Source organism: Hevea brasiliensis, chromosome 11, assembly GCF_030052815.1.
Source record: "Hevea brasiliensis isolate MT/VB/25A 57/8 chromosome 11, ASM3005281v1, whole genome shotgun sequence".
Lineage (NCBI taxonomy): Eukaryota > Viridiplantae > Streptophyta > Magnoliopsida > Malpighiales > Euphorbiaceae > Hevea > Hevea brasiliensis.
This window is the reverse complement of record NC_079503.1, coordinates 96,216,745-96,231,243: the sequence shown is the minus strand read 5'-3', so window position 1 is coordinate 96,231,243 and position 14,499 is coordinate 96,216,745. Positions and strand designations below refer to the sequence as shown.

Below are 14,499 nucleotides of genomic sequence, written 5' to 3'. Positions count from 1 at the left end.
AAATTTTTTTAATCTTTTCTTCTAATTTTTTTTCTTGAAATAACATTATCTTGAAGGTTTCTTCTAATTAAAATTTACATTGAATATTGTTGGTAGTTTAAGACAGTTGCAGCATCTTTATCTCCACGACCACTGCAGTTTACTATGACCTTAGTGCCACTGGGTAAAGTTGGACAAAGTTTCTCCAGAAATGCCAATGCATGAGATGCCTCCAGAGATGGAATTATACCCTCTATTCTGCTAAGCCTTTTGTATGCTGCAAAAAAAATGTACAACCATTATTAATCTACCACCCTTCCTTTAATTTGCTAGATTATTATTATTATTTTTGATAATATATACCTTCTACAGCTTCTTCATCTGTTGCAGAATAAAACTCTGCACGTCCTGTGTCTTTAAGAAAGCTTAGTTCTGGGCTAACTCCTGGGTATTCTAGCCTGTAAAAGTGGCAAAAGGTGAATACAATCTTTGTTAATTATGTGATTATTTGTTCAAATTATGTGTATAATGCTAAATTACTTACCCCACACCAATAGAGTGTGGTCCTATTATCTGGCCTTCCTCATCCTGCAACAAGTAGCTCATGGCTCCATGGTAAACTCCCACTTCTCCTCTAGCCAGAGTAGCAGCATGTTTCCCACTATCTAAACCAAACCCAGCAGCCTCAACTCCTATCAACCTCACATCTTCATCTCCTATGAATTCGTGGAATATCCCCAGTGCATTAGATCCACTCCCTACACAGGCAAGCAGGACATCTGGCTTGCCACCCCATTTCTCCATCGCTTGCCTCCGCGTTTCCTTTCCTATCACTGACTGGAACTCGCGGACCATGCTTGGACATGGATGAGGCCCCACTACAGTACCTGTCAAGTAATAGGTCGTCTGTAAATTTCCCACCCATTCCCTGATTGCCTGTGAACTTGCATCTTTAAAATTTCCTTCCACACCTTTAACCTAAAATAAAGTAAAAACAAATTCAATACGCATTAAGCTCATTAAAATGCAGCTAGCTAGATATATAAGTGTGTGTGTGTGTGTATAAGGTACCTCAGCTCCTAATAGTTTCATCAAGAGTACGTTTGAGTTTTGTTTCTCCATGTCTGAAATGCCCATGAAAACAGTACACTCCAAAGAAAGCTTGGCACATGCAGCCGCAGTTGCAACTCCATGTTGTCCAGCCCCAGTGGCCGCCACAACACTTTTCAGACCCATGCGTTTGGCAATCATCGCCTGAGCAATCGCATTATTCAATTTGTGTGCTCCGCAGTGGTTGAGATCTTCTCTCTTCAAGTAAATTTCTGGTCCATGTCCATCTTCATTCTTGTAGTGATTTGTGAGCCGCTCTGCAAAGTACAGAGGTGTCTCCCTTCCTATGTAGTCTCTTAGTGCTGTTTGAAGTTCATTCTGCAAAAATAACACACATTTTTTTCTTATATGGTAATTATGGAAAAGATAATTAGTTAATTAATTAATTAAATCCTATTCTGATTGACAAACCTGAAACTCAGGGTCCTCTAAGGCCCAGTTGAATTCAGCTTCAAGCTCCTTCAAGCATGCAATGAGAGTCTCAGGCACGAACTTGCCTCCAAACCTCCCAAATTTTCCAGAGATGATTGCTGGCACATTAATGGGAACTTGCTGTGTTCCCATCATTGGTTTGTTGAGGTCCAATTTTCTGGAGTTGGGAGTATTTTCCATAGGCAAAAGTTGAGCACAAGCTACATGGGCATTTCTGGTTCTTCTCTTAGATATCATAAGCCTATTTGCTGGACAAGAATCATCTACTTGTCGATTAAAGAAACGAGCTTGAATATAGGAAGCCATATGATCTCAGCAGAAATGAGAAATGAAAAGGATTTTGATTTTTATTTTTTCGGAATGGTGACATGCATATTTATGAATAGAATTAGCCATCGCTTTCACGTCTTAATTATTCTCTGCAAGCACGTAATTTCCTTTGCAAAGATATTTTTTATAAACACGTTGCAATGAATTTTACACGAGTATTATGTGTTTTACGTTTAGAAATAAAATATGAAAAAAGCTTAAGGGATCAAGTAAGTGGATTCACATTTAATATAAAATAATAAAAATGATAAAATCATTTTATATATAAAAATTATATTATTTTATTAAAATATTCTTTAAATTATTTTTATGGGAGAATATAGAAATTTAAATTTTAAATTTTAAATTATCTGTTATATTTATTATAGCTATAAATTTCAATATAAATTAAAATTTCATTTACTTTTTCACTTTCCTCTTTTCTTTAATCAACTATTTTCATTTTTTTAAATTAGGTTTACACATTTGGAAAAAAAAATGTTTATGTAAATTAAAAAAAAAACTTAAAAATAAAAATAAAAATAAATAATAGATTTTTATTTATTTATTTTTATTTTAATGTGTGAATTAATATTAAAAAAGTATAATATATATTACTTTATTATAATTAAACAAATGATCAATTTGAATTTAAATTGATTAAATTAACTCAATTAAACTAACAATATAAATCGATTAAATTGATTCGATTAATATATATAATAATAAATAATTAATTAATATTATAATTTCAAATGAATTCAATTAACTTAATTAAAAATATATTTCATATAAATAAATTATATATTTTACGCAATTGAATTAATTAAATGATTAATTCACTAAAATATATGATCAATCTAAGATGTCACATATTTAATTGATTCAGTTGGTTGAAATATATATTTAATTGAATCATTTAAATGTCAATTGTTATAGTTGATTTAAATATATATGAATAATGTGACATAATATGACATCTCGCATACTCAATTGATTCAATTAACTAAAATATATATTTAATTAAATTATTTAAATAATAATCGTCACAATTGACTCGAAATATATATTGTCAGTTGATTCAATTGATTTAATTGACTCAAAATATATATAGTCAATTGACATAATGTGACATGTTACATAATCAATTGATTCAATTTACTCAATTAAGGGCTAATAATAATTGTCACAATTGACTCCAAATATATATGATCAGTTGATTCAATTGACTCAAAATATATATGGTCAATGGACAAAACATGATTTGCTATATAATCAATTGATTCAATTTACTCAATTAAGGTCTCGATTGACAAAAATATATTATCAATGTAACATATCATATACTCAATTGATTCAATTAACTAAAATATATATTTCATTTAATCATTTAAATGATAATTATCACAATTAATCTAAAATATATATGATTAATGTGACATTGTATATAATCAGTTGATTCAATTTACTCAATTAAATGTTCTATTGACTAAAGTATATGATCAATGTGATATATCATATACTCAAAATGATTCAATTGATTCAAATATATATTCAATTGAATCAATTAAATGATAATTATTATAATTGACTCAATTATATATGATCATTGTGATATTACACGTAATCAATTGATTCAATTAATTCAATTAAAAGCTCAATTGACTAAAATAAATGATTGAAGTGACATGTTACATACTTAAATTGATTCAATTGATTTAAATATACATTCAATTGAATCAGTTAAATGGTAATTTTCGTAATTGACTAAAATATATATGATCAATGTGACATGTCACATACTCAAATTGATTCAATTGACTTAAATATATATTCAATTAAATTATAATTTTTGCAATTGACTCAAATGCATATAATTAGTGTGACATTACACATAATAAATTTGATTCAATTGACTTAATTAAAAACTCAATTGACAAAAATATATGATTAATGTGACATGCAACATACTCAAATTAATTCAGTTGACTCCGATACATACATTCAATTGAATCAAGTGAATTATAATTTCTCAATTGACTTAAATATATATGATTAATGTGACCTTGTACGTAATTAATTGATTTAATTAATTCAATTAAAAGCTCAATTGACTAAAATAAATGATTGAAGTGACATGTTATATACTTAAATTGATTTAATTGATTTAAATATATATTCAATTGAATCAGTTAAATGGTAATTTTCATAATTGACTAAAATATATATGATCAATGTGACATGTCACATACTCAAATTGATTCAATTGACTGAAATATATATTCAATCAAATTATAATTTTTGCAATTGACTCAAATGCATATAATTAGTGTGACATTACACATAATCAATTTGATTCAATTGACTTAATTAAAAACTCAATTGACAAAAATATTTGATTAATGTGACATACAACATACTCAAATTAATTCAGTTGACTCTGATATATACATTCAATTGAATCAAGTGAATTATAATTTCTCAATTGACTTAAATATATATGATTAATGTGACATTGTACGTAATCAATTGATTCAATTGACTCAATTAAAAGCTTAATTGACTAAAATATATAATTAATACGACATGTCAAATACTCAAATTGATTCAGCTGACTCAAATATATATTAAATTGAATCAATTAAATTATAATTTTTGTAATTGATACAATCAATGTGATATGTCATATGCTCAGTTTATTTAATTGATTAAAATATATATTGAATTGAATTCATATAGATTTATCCTATTTACTCAAACCAAACAAGCATATTAATTTATCTGTCATTGTCTAATTTAATTTCGTATCATAGAGCAAATTTAAATTAATTTTAAATTAAATATTAATTAATTAATTTAATTTAAATTTAAATTATTTTTATTTAAAAATTAAATAATTAAAGTCATAAATTAAAATTAAAAGTGAGATGAATAATTTGATTTAATTAAAATTAATCCTAATATTAACTAGCTACTTTTTTTTCCCCTAAACTAGCTAGATTAAAAGGAAAAAAAATTGACATATTATATCTTACACGTTTTATGTAATATACATGATTTTTGTCAATCGGTACAGAGTTAAAGAAAAAAAATAAAAAACCTCAAAACGATAAATATTGCCTAAGAGAAAATTGTTTCATCACAAATATTGACTAAAGGAAAACATATATGTGGATTGTACTCTTTAAAGATTTAATAAAGTAAAATTAAAATAAATTTTTAAAATTAAAATTTAAATATTAAGTGTATGTTATTAAAATTTAAATAATTATATATGTTTTCTTCAGTGTGTGCAGATCGAAAAAATAAGTGTAGAGAAGAAGTTTATTTTTTTTTTCTTGAAAATGAAAACATAATTTATTATTATTTGTTAAAAAAGACGATATAATTGGAGGAAAAGTATTGAAAGAAGAAAGAGTAAAAAATGAAGGGAAATTTTACTTCAAAAAATATAAAGAATAAATAAGATATTTCATGTTACTGAAAACCCTTTGATCCACATTAATTATGAATCTACTTGATCCCTCAATCATGATCAATAAAATATTTGCATTCTAAATTAGCACACTTCAAAACATAATAATAAATTTATCAAATTACCAATTCAGTCAACTTTATTCACTAATTTATTAAAAAGCTTAATTAAATATATTTTTTTGAAAAAAGGAAAAGAAAATGATAGTGTTCCATCACTGAGTTAAAAGTAAGTAGTTAACATGTGCATCAATTAATAAGTTAAGTTAGTTGGGTTAACTATCAAGAAAACTGAGGCCTACTGCCTAGGCCATACAATTAAACCCCCTTGAAGTACCAAGTACCAACACCCACAGAACTCACCGGAGAACTACCCTTTCAGCGCGACCAATCTTCCTAGGGCCAGGTCCAGGGCTGGCATAGCAATTGATAGAAAGAAAAAAAGCGTCCGCAATTTCACAACAAGCATGCATGTCTTCTTAAATAAACCATCTCAGGCTCAAACTCAGTCAACTAACAGACCTACTGAAACCAAGTGTATATCCAGCGACGGTGATTTTGAGAGGGGATGGTGGCCAGAGTTCATGGCCTCAATCTCTTTTAGCCGTGAGCATAGACCATCATAGGAGGAGGTTGACTCAAGGATCCCAGAGATAGTCACCACACAGATTCGAGGACGACTCCACAAACCTAGGAAGGACTGTAGCCACCGCAACAAAACTGAAGATCGCAACAAGGCGAGCCTCTATTGAAGCAAGAGCAAGGTAGATCTAAAGAACACCCTCACTAAGAATTGCTGGATTTGCCACTAAAATCGCACAAAATTTATTCACAACCTTGCCAGATGAAAGGGAAGAACTCACTTCCGGAAGAAGGGAGAAAGTCCTCCCCTGCCCGAATGGGGCAAGGTAGGCCAATAAACGACAAAAATAAAGGATAATTAGAGTATATTTAAAATTATTGTTGAAGCTATTATAAAAACAGCATATTTTAAATATATTAATAAAAAGTTATTTAATTTTTAATTAAATATATTATATTAACACTTGGATTTGTTTTATATTATGAATTAAAATTGAGGTTATTAAGGTGAAATTATCCATTGTTAACTTCGTGAAGCTGTAAACGCAAGTGTTGTTCAAATGTTTTTGTATTTATTGCTTTCAGTAGTAATTTAATTTTTTCTAAAATTTTTGTTTAATTGTGAGCCTATCATTTCTATAATTCTCTTCAGCTGAATTCAACATAATTTTACCTAAATCATGGAGGAGGAAGACTTTTCATCCTCTTAATTTCATATTCAAAGGAGCATAGGGACACAATACAGAACACGGTTTTCTCTGAATTGCTGGTCAAACAGTGTCAATGCCAATCCATCCATGCTTGTTTCCATTTTATTAAAAACTGTTTTTAAGAAATATTAAATTTTACTGTTTTGAAATTTTTATAATTAAAATATATCAAATTTAAATTAAAATTAAAATTTAAAGATATTAAATATTTTTAAAATATTATTTTTCACTAATAACTCAAAAAATATCACTAAACATATTCTTAATGTATCAGGTCTGGAGTGTTAAACATGTAACACATTTTTCATTTTTGGTTAAATACATTATTTTACATTTAAATTTTATTAAAAAAAATTCTTATAACATTCTAAATTTTCAAAACATAATGACACAATATTTAATAGCTAATTTATGCATTCCTTCTTCATCTTTTGCCAAGCGTATAATGAAAAAAAAAAGTCTAAATCTTGAAGGATAGCGAACCTGTGAGCATAGGGCAGAGTCCAGAACAGAGTTTTGTCTGTACTTGCAGGTAAGGGTATTAATGCCATTCCGTGACCTTGGACATGTTTGATTTGGCTCTTGAAATAGGGCTGATAGTTATTTTTTAAAATTTATTAAATATTTTAATTTATTTATTTAAATGTCTATTTATTTCCATTTTATTAAAAATGCTCTAAACACTTTTTTTTTTTTTTTACTCGCAGTCTTCCAATATCATTTTCTTTATCTATTTTATAGGTTCTATTTGGGTTGTGGTTATATGCTAAAAAGCTGTTTTAAAACTGTTTTTTAAAAAAATAATCTTTTAAGCGTCTGTTTCACGTGATATTTAAAGGATTAAAATTATTTTTTTAATAAAAATATAATTTTAGATGTTATTAAAAAAATTAATTTAAAAAAATTATTTTATTATTTTAATATTTTTATAATTAAAATTTATTAAATTTATTTTTAAATTATTTTTTATTAATTTTTAATTAATATATTTAAAAAAATAATTTTTCAACGACAGTTTAAAGGGAATGTCAAATAAAAAAATATTTTACTGTTAAATTTTTTTTTCAATTAAAATATATCAAATTTAAATTAAAATTAAATTTTAAAGATACTTACTAAATATTTTTAAAATATTATTATATTTTAATTATATGTATTTTAAAATAAATAAATAAATAAGATATATTTTATATTATAAATTAAAATTGAGATAATAAAAGTAAAGTTATCCCTCGTTAAGCTTGAAGTTGCGAACATAAGTGTTGTTCAAATGTTCTTGTATTTATTACGTTTAGTAGCAATTTTATTTTGTCTAAAATTTTTGTTTAATTGTGAGCTTATCCTTTCTATAATTCTCTTCAGCTGAATGGCCTGCAAGGTTTTTCAACATAAATTTTACCTAATCATCGAGGAGGAAGACTTTTCATTCTCTTAATTTCATATTCAAAGAAGCGTGAGGACACAGTACAGACCAGGGTTTTCTCTGAACTGCTAGTCAAACAGACACAGTATTAATGCTAAACCATAACTCCCTCTCTCTCTCCATTGCATTCTTCCATTATATTTATTAATTTAATTAATTATTTTATTAATTTAATAAATATATTTACTTCATAAATATATAAAAAATTTTATATTTATTATGCTATAAAATTTTAAAATATGAAAAATCTAAAACTTTAATTAAATATTTTAAAACATATTTAAAAAATATTATATATTAAACTAAACTAAACTAAACTCAACTAATATTTTATCCAAAAAATTTATTAGGATCGGCTATATGAATTCTCTTTCTCCACTCTAAACGATTTTAGGTTAAATCCTTGAAAATGTGTAATACTTCTAGTTTATATTATACTATTCTCCTCTAAGTCAGTTTAGGTCTATCATTTCTTTTTTTTTTATCCTCTAACCTAATGTGCTTTACTTGTCTAATCGGAATCTCCGTATATTAAATTTAGTTCAATTTATTTCTAATAATTATTTATAAAATAAGTTAAACTACCAATTATAATAATACAATATTACAGTTTTTTAAAAGATTATTAATGTTGTAATGTCTAATTAATTTACATTTAATAATATTATCAATTAAATACTGATTCAATCCTGTTAAATTTTAAACTGGAAATCTTTTGCTATCATTGATTAAATGGCTGGCCAGATTTAAAAACATTGAATTTTAACTTAATTTGAAAATTAGTAAATAATTTGGTCTGGAATTGGAAAATTAATTGCAATTTTAACTATCCAAAAACAGATCTACATAATCAATAATTAATTAGAAATTGGCATTGATCCATTGTTCCATATTGAATATTGTTGGTAGTTTAAGACAGTTGCAGTATCTTTATCTCCATGACCACTGCAGTTTACTATGACCTTAGTGCCACTGGGGTCCATTTTTATCTCCATGGACAAAGTTTCTCCAGAAATGCCAATGCATGAGATGCCTCCAGAGATGGAATTATACCCTCTATTCTCCTAAGCCTTTGGTATGCTGCAAAAAAAAATGTACAACCATCATTAATCTACCACCCTTCCTTTAATTTGCTAGCTTATTATTATTATTTTAGATGATATATACCTTCTACAGCTTCTTCATCTATTGCAGAATAAAACTCTGCACGTCCTGTGTCTTTATGAAAGCTTAGTTCTGGGCTAACTCCTGGATATTCTAGCCTGTAAAAGTGGCAAAAGGTTAATACAATCTTTGTTAATTATGTGATTGTTTGTTCAAATTATGTGTATAATGCTAAATTACTTACCCCACACCAATAGAGTGTGGTCCTATTATCTGGCCTTCCTCATCCTGCAACAAGTAGCTCATGGCTCCATGGTAAACTCCCACTTCTCCTCTAGCCAGAGTAGCAGCATGTTTCCCACTATCTAAACCAAACCCAGCAGCCTCAACTCCTATCAACCTCACATCTTCATCTCCTATGAATTCGTGAAATATCCCCAGTGCATTAGATCCACTCCCTACACAGGCAAGCAGAACATCTGGCTTGCCACCCCATTTCTCCATCGCTTGCCTCCGCGTTTCCTTTCCTATCACGGACTGGAACTCGCAGACCATGCTTGGACATGGATGAGGCTCCACTACAGTACCTGTCAAGTAATAGGTTGTCTGGAAATTTCCTACTCATTCCTTATAATTTTATTTATTAAAATAATATTTATATTTTATTTAAAATATAAAATAAAATAATTAAAAATTAAAAAAGGTTGTACGCTACTATAAGTAGCATCCGACCTTTAAATTTTTTTAATTAATATTTTATTATTTAAAAGAAAGTTGGACGCTATTTTGAATAGATTTAAGCTTTTCTTTAAAATTTTTTATGCGAATGTTATTATAAATAGCGTCCGAACCTTAAAAACGTTATTATAGCTAGCGTCTCACACTCACTTCGTTCAACTCAGCTTAATTCATCACTTTTTAGTAATTACTTTCAATCTCACATTTTTTTGTATAATTTTTTTTTTATTACACCTTTTTTGTCAAAAGCCCTTGTTTTTCCATATCTGAAGTGCCCATGAAAACAGTACACTCCAAAGAAAGCTTGGCACATGCAGCCGCAGTTGCAACTCGATGTTGTCCAGCCCCAGTGGCAGCCACAACACTTTTCATACTCATGCGTTAGGCAATCATCGTCTGAGCAATCGCATTATTCAATTTGTGTGCTCCGCAGTGGTTGAGATCTTCTCTCTTCAAGAAAATTTCTGGTCCTTGCCCATCTTTTTTCTTGTAGTGATTTGTGAGACGCTCTGCAAAGCACAGAGGAGTCTCCCTTCCTACGTAGTCTCTAAGTGCTATCTCAAGTTCATCCTGCATACATAAGATATATATTTTTCTTAGGTGGGTAGTTATGGAAAAGATAATTAGTTAATTAATTAATTAATTAAATCCTTTCCCTTATTTAGAATACAGAATTTTATAAGAATTTAATTTAATTGATTTCTTGTTTGTTAATTCTATGTTTAGAATAAAAGAATTCAATTTTTTTACTTAAAAAAATTTTCAGGCATAATTGTATGTTAAATTCTTTTTTTTTTTTTTTTAAATAATTTATTCCTAATGAACACTTTCTAAATTAACAAACCTGAAACTCAGGGTCTTGCAAAGCCCAGTTAAATTCAGCTTCAAGCTCCTTCAAGCATGCAATGAGCGTCTCAGGCACGAACTTGCCTCCAAACCTCCCAAATTTTCCTGGGATGATTGCTGGCATAATAATGGGAACCTGTTGTGTCCCTGTGATTGGTATGTTGAGGCCCAATTTTCTGGAATTGAGGGAATTTTCTTTAGGCAAAAGTAGAGTACAAACTACATGGGCATTTCTGGTATTTCTCTTAGATGTCTTAAGCTTAATGGCTGGACATAAATCTTTTACTTGTCTATTAAAGAAACAAGTTTGATTAAAGGAAGAAATTTGAATATGCAAGCCATATCCAAAAGCTTGTCGTGCGTTTGTGGCTCTCAGCAGAGATGAGAAATGAAAAGGATTTTGGGTGTGTGTTATGATGTTTAATTTCTCGGAAGAGTGGATTGCATACTTATATATGGAGTTAGCTATTCCTTTCTCAACAACTCATGATTTGTTTCTGGTGGATTGAATGCGTAATTTGAAATCAAAAAGAATTTGTCTTGTGATCCACATTCTAAAGTTGATTATAACGTACGAGTTAATTGCCCTCATGGTAGAAAACAAATCAGTGGGGTAGGCCGGTGTGGGTTGGTCTGGAAAGAGTGCTGTAGCTAACAGCAACTGAAAAATACTTGTTATGAGAGCCTTCTAATTAGGGATGGTAATGACTAATTAATGAGTTAGATATTCTGATTTAATTCTACTTTATTGAAATAAATTAGGAAATTACTCATATTTTTGCATGTGGTTAATAATAATTTTAATTTTAATTTTAATATATGAAAATATAATAATATAATAAAATTATTTATTAAAGATATGAAATAATTTAAGATTGATCAATCATATAATTATTTTCATTATTTTAAAAAATCATTTTTTTATATTCTCTTAATATATTAAAGAAAATTATATTAATATTATTTAGTAATATCAATATTATTCTAAAATATAATATTAATAATTAGAAAAGCATAAAAGTAATGCAAAAAGCAAAAAAAAGAAAAAAAAATTATATGTATGTGCTTTATAAAATTATAGATGCATGAAATGAATATACATTCATATATTGTAACTTATCCAACATTGGGTAACCATTTAATAATTTATAACTTATACATACATAATTAAAAAATTAATAACTTAATTATAATTTAAAATAATTAAATAATCAATTAATTAAAAATAGAAAAATTTTAATAAAATTAAATTAATTATATTTTATAAATAAATTGTCACTTGGAATGCCACGTAGCAAACTCTTGCAAGGGTGCAATAAATCGCCAATGTCACGTGGTAAGCTCTCTTTTAGAAAGCCACATGGCAAGTTCTCAGAGAAGTTTAGCTTGCTTGATATAAATAGATAGATTTGAATAATGGATTTTCTTACTTAGACTTAATTTATTTATGATATATTTAAAATATAAAATGTATTATAAAATTTACATATTAAATATATATGTCTTATATATTTATATATTGAGTTCATGATAAATCGAATCTAGGCAATAATTTTCCCTGAGTAATATATAAATAGGTTTATAACGTTTTTGCATTTATGAGATAATACTCTTAATAAATTTAGATCAAATTTTAATTTTATATGTTGGATATTTATTATTCAAATTCGTTTATATAAATAATTAATTAAATATAAAATTTTTGTTTTATTATAATATTTATATTCTTGAATTTATATTTTAAATAAGTTAAATTTAAATATTTTATAAAATCATTAAAATTTTAAAATAAAAATTATTAATAAAATAATTTTATATAAAACTATTAATTATAATATGTAAAATTAAATGAATTCGAGCAAAATTCAGATAATGATAATTGGATTTAAATAGATATGAGTAGTTTATGATAAATTTTATTAATAAAAGTAATTTAAAATAAATTTAGATATTAAAATTATTAATTGAATTAAAGTAGGAAAATTTTTACAAGTATATCCATTGTCACCTTGTCTATCAATGATTAGATACCTTAACATTCGATCTCCTTTTTAGTCTCTTCCTGAAACGAGGATCACAAAATATAACATTTGGTTAGATATCGAAATGAAAGATACCGTATATGAACCAAGAAAAAAAAAGTGGAGCCTAAATCGTGTTCTCCACGATCAAGACATCAAATACGGAAGAAAATAACCATTGGACAATATGTGAACCTTACACTAGTCTTACAATTAAGCCAGGTCCATGAGGCAAGTAACATATTTTCTCTCTCTCCTCTCCTCCTCCTTTTTATTCTTTTCCTTTTCTCTTTCGAATCTCTTTCTTGGGTGATTAGTGGTTAGCTTTTCAATGGTGGTTACCTCTAAATTGATTTTTTTTATTGTTAATTTTTCTAATAAACCCTCATATTTGTATCTATTTGAAACATATCTGAATTTCTTTCCTTAGATTTGTAATCGTTAAGAACAAATCTGATGCTCTCTTTCCAATATTGAGGTCCTATTCTTCCCATTATTTGGCTTTTATTTTTCTCCCTTTAGAATTTTTTTTTTCCAATATTTGAATGAGCTAAGCTATTTGATAGTTTGAAATAAAGTATGGATTATTGATTTCTTTTGATTTAATCTCTTATACGAATCACAGAGATAACAAGTTCTCGAAAGGGCAATCTTGTAGAAGGTTTTCGTTGTCCAAAGTGAAAAAGTTCAGCTACTACCTGGAAGATTATTCTACTCTACTTAGTTCATCTCTGAATATAAAATTTTAATTGTTTATATTTGTATTTTTTTCTTTATGAAAAAATTATATTGTACTTATCATATAATTTTTATTAATGAATTGTCAAATCTTATATATATATATATATATATATATATATATATATATATATATATATATATATATATATATATATATATAAGATTTGACAATTCATATATATATATATATATAAAATCTCTGGAGAAAATTTTATAGTAACAATTTGTAATTTTTTTAAAAATAATTTATAAATTTTTAAAATTATTTATTTGTATTCAGGATAACTTATGATTTTTTAAAATAAAGTTTTTAAAATTTTTTGAAATATTTAATCTTTAAAACCTCTAAATATTTTTAAAAACTTTCACTTTCTGTTAAATAACAAAAAAAAGAAAATCATAAATCATAAAAACTACTTTTATAAAAAAATTCTTACTTTATTCTATCTCCTCTTTAACATAATAATGTTAAAAACAATAAATTTTTATCCTAAAAAGGCAATTTTTTATTTATGTTGGCCAAGAACATTGGAAAAGGACAGCTTAGGTCCATATGTAGTCAGATGCCTAACCTTGTCCAACTTCTTGGCTTCTTCTTGACCTCTTCTTCTAGATTAAAAAAAAAAAAGAAGATGTAGTTCATTAATTTAATAAGGGTTATACAATCTTTAGACACATAATTGAGAAGCCCAAATATAGCATAACAAAGATCCAAACAATTAATCCCCATAAAAAAAGGAAAACACATCCCATAAAAAAAACCTAAAAGATTCAAATCACCCGAAGGAGCTGGGAATGGATCCTGAGGCTATTGTTGCAACATTGCCTTATGAAGAATGGAGAATAAAGGGATGCAAAGAGACGATATCTACCATTCGATGGACAAGAACGCGATGTGCCTTGGCAAGGGAAGAAATGACTTAATCAAATTAAACAAAAAGGAAATTCGAATTAAGAAAAAGAAACAAGAAAACCAACAATAAACAAATAGAAAATAAGTGAAAATCAAGCAAGAACACTCGAAACACAA

General features: G+C 27.2%; 2 protein-coding genes across 2 annotated transcripts; both read right to left on the bottom strand.

Moving 5' to 3' along the window:
* Positions 1–59: 59 nt before the first annotated feature.
* On the bottom strand, positions 60–1,851 carry LOC131170711 (tryptophan synthase beta chain 1-like). The gene is made up of 5 exons (XM_058130434.1): positions 1,501–1,851; positions 1,051–1,407; positions 524–957; positions 343–437; positions 60–256 (listed from the first exon to the last, which is right to left on the bottom strand). Exons 1-5 carry the CDS (start codon positions 1,825–1,827, stop codon positions 75–77), a joined length of 1,395 nt encoding a protein of 464 aa, XP_057986417.1. The 5' UTR covers positions 1,828–1,851; the 3' UTR covers positions 60–74.
* A 6,947-nt stretch (positions 1,852–8,798) lies between these two features.
* LOC110633188 (tryptophan synthase beta chain 1) lies at positions 8,799–11,299 on the bottom strand. Its single transcript, XM_058129422.1, is given in 7 exon segments — positions 8,799–9,011; positions 9,014–9,099; positions 9,187–9,281; positions 9,368–9,743; positions 10,053–10,431; positions 10,706–11,078; positions 11,283–11,299. Coding segments are annotated over 7 exon segments (1,461 nt in total). The 3' UTR covers positions 8,799–8,876.
* Positions 11,300–14,499: the final 3,200 nt, after the last annotated feature.

Coding starts and splice junctions, on each gene's coding strand:
- LOC131170711 (XM_058130434.1), bottom strand. CDS start 1,827: ATGGCTTCCTATATTCAAGCTCGTTTCTTTAATCGACAAGTAGATGAT. Junction 1,408..1,500: donor TAGAGGACCCTGAGTTTCAG/GTTTGTCAATCA, acceptor TTATTTTTGCAG/AATGAACTTCAAACAGCACT. Junction 958..1,050: donor TGAAACTATTAGGAGCTGAG/GTACCTTATACA, acceptor ACTTTATTTTAG/GTTAAAGGTGTGGAAGGAAA.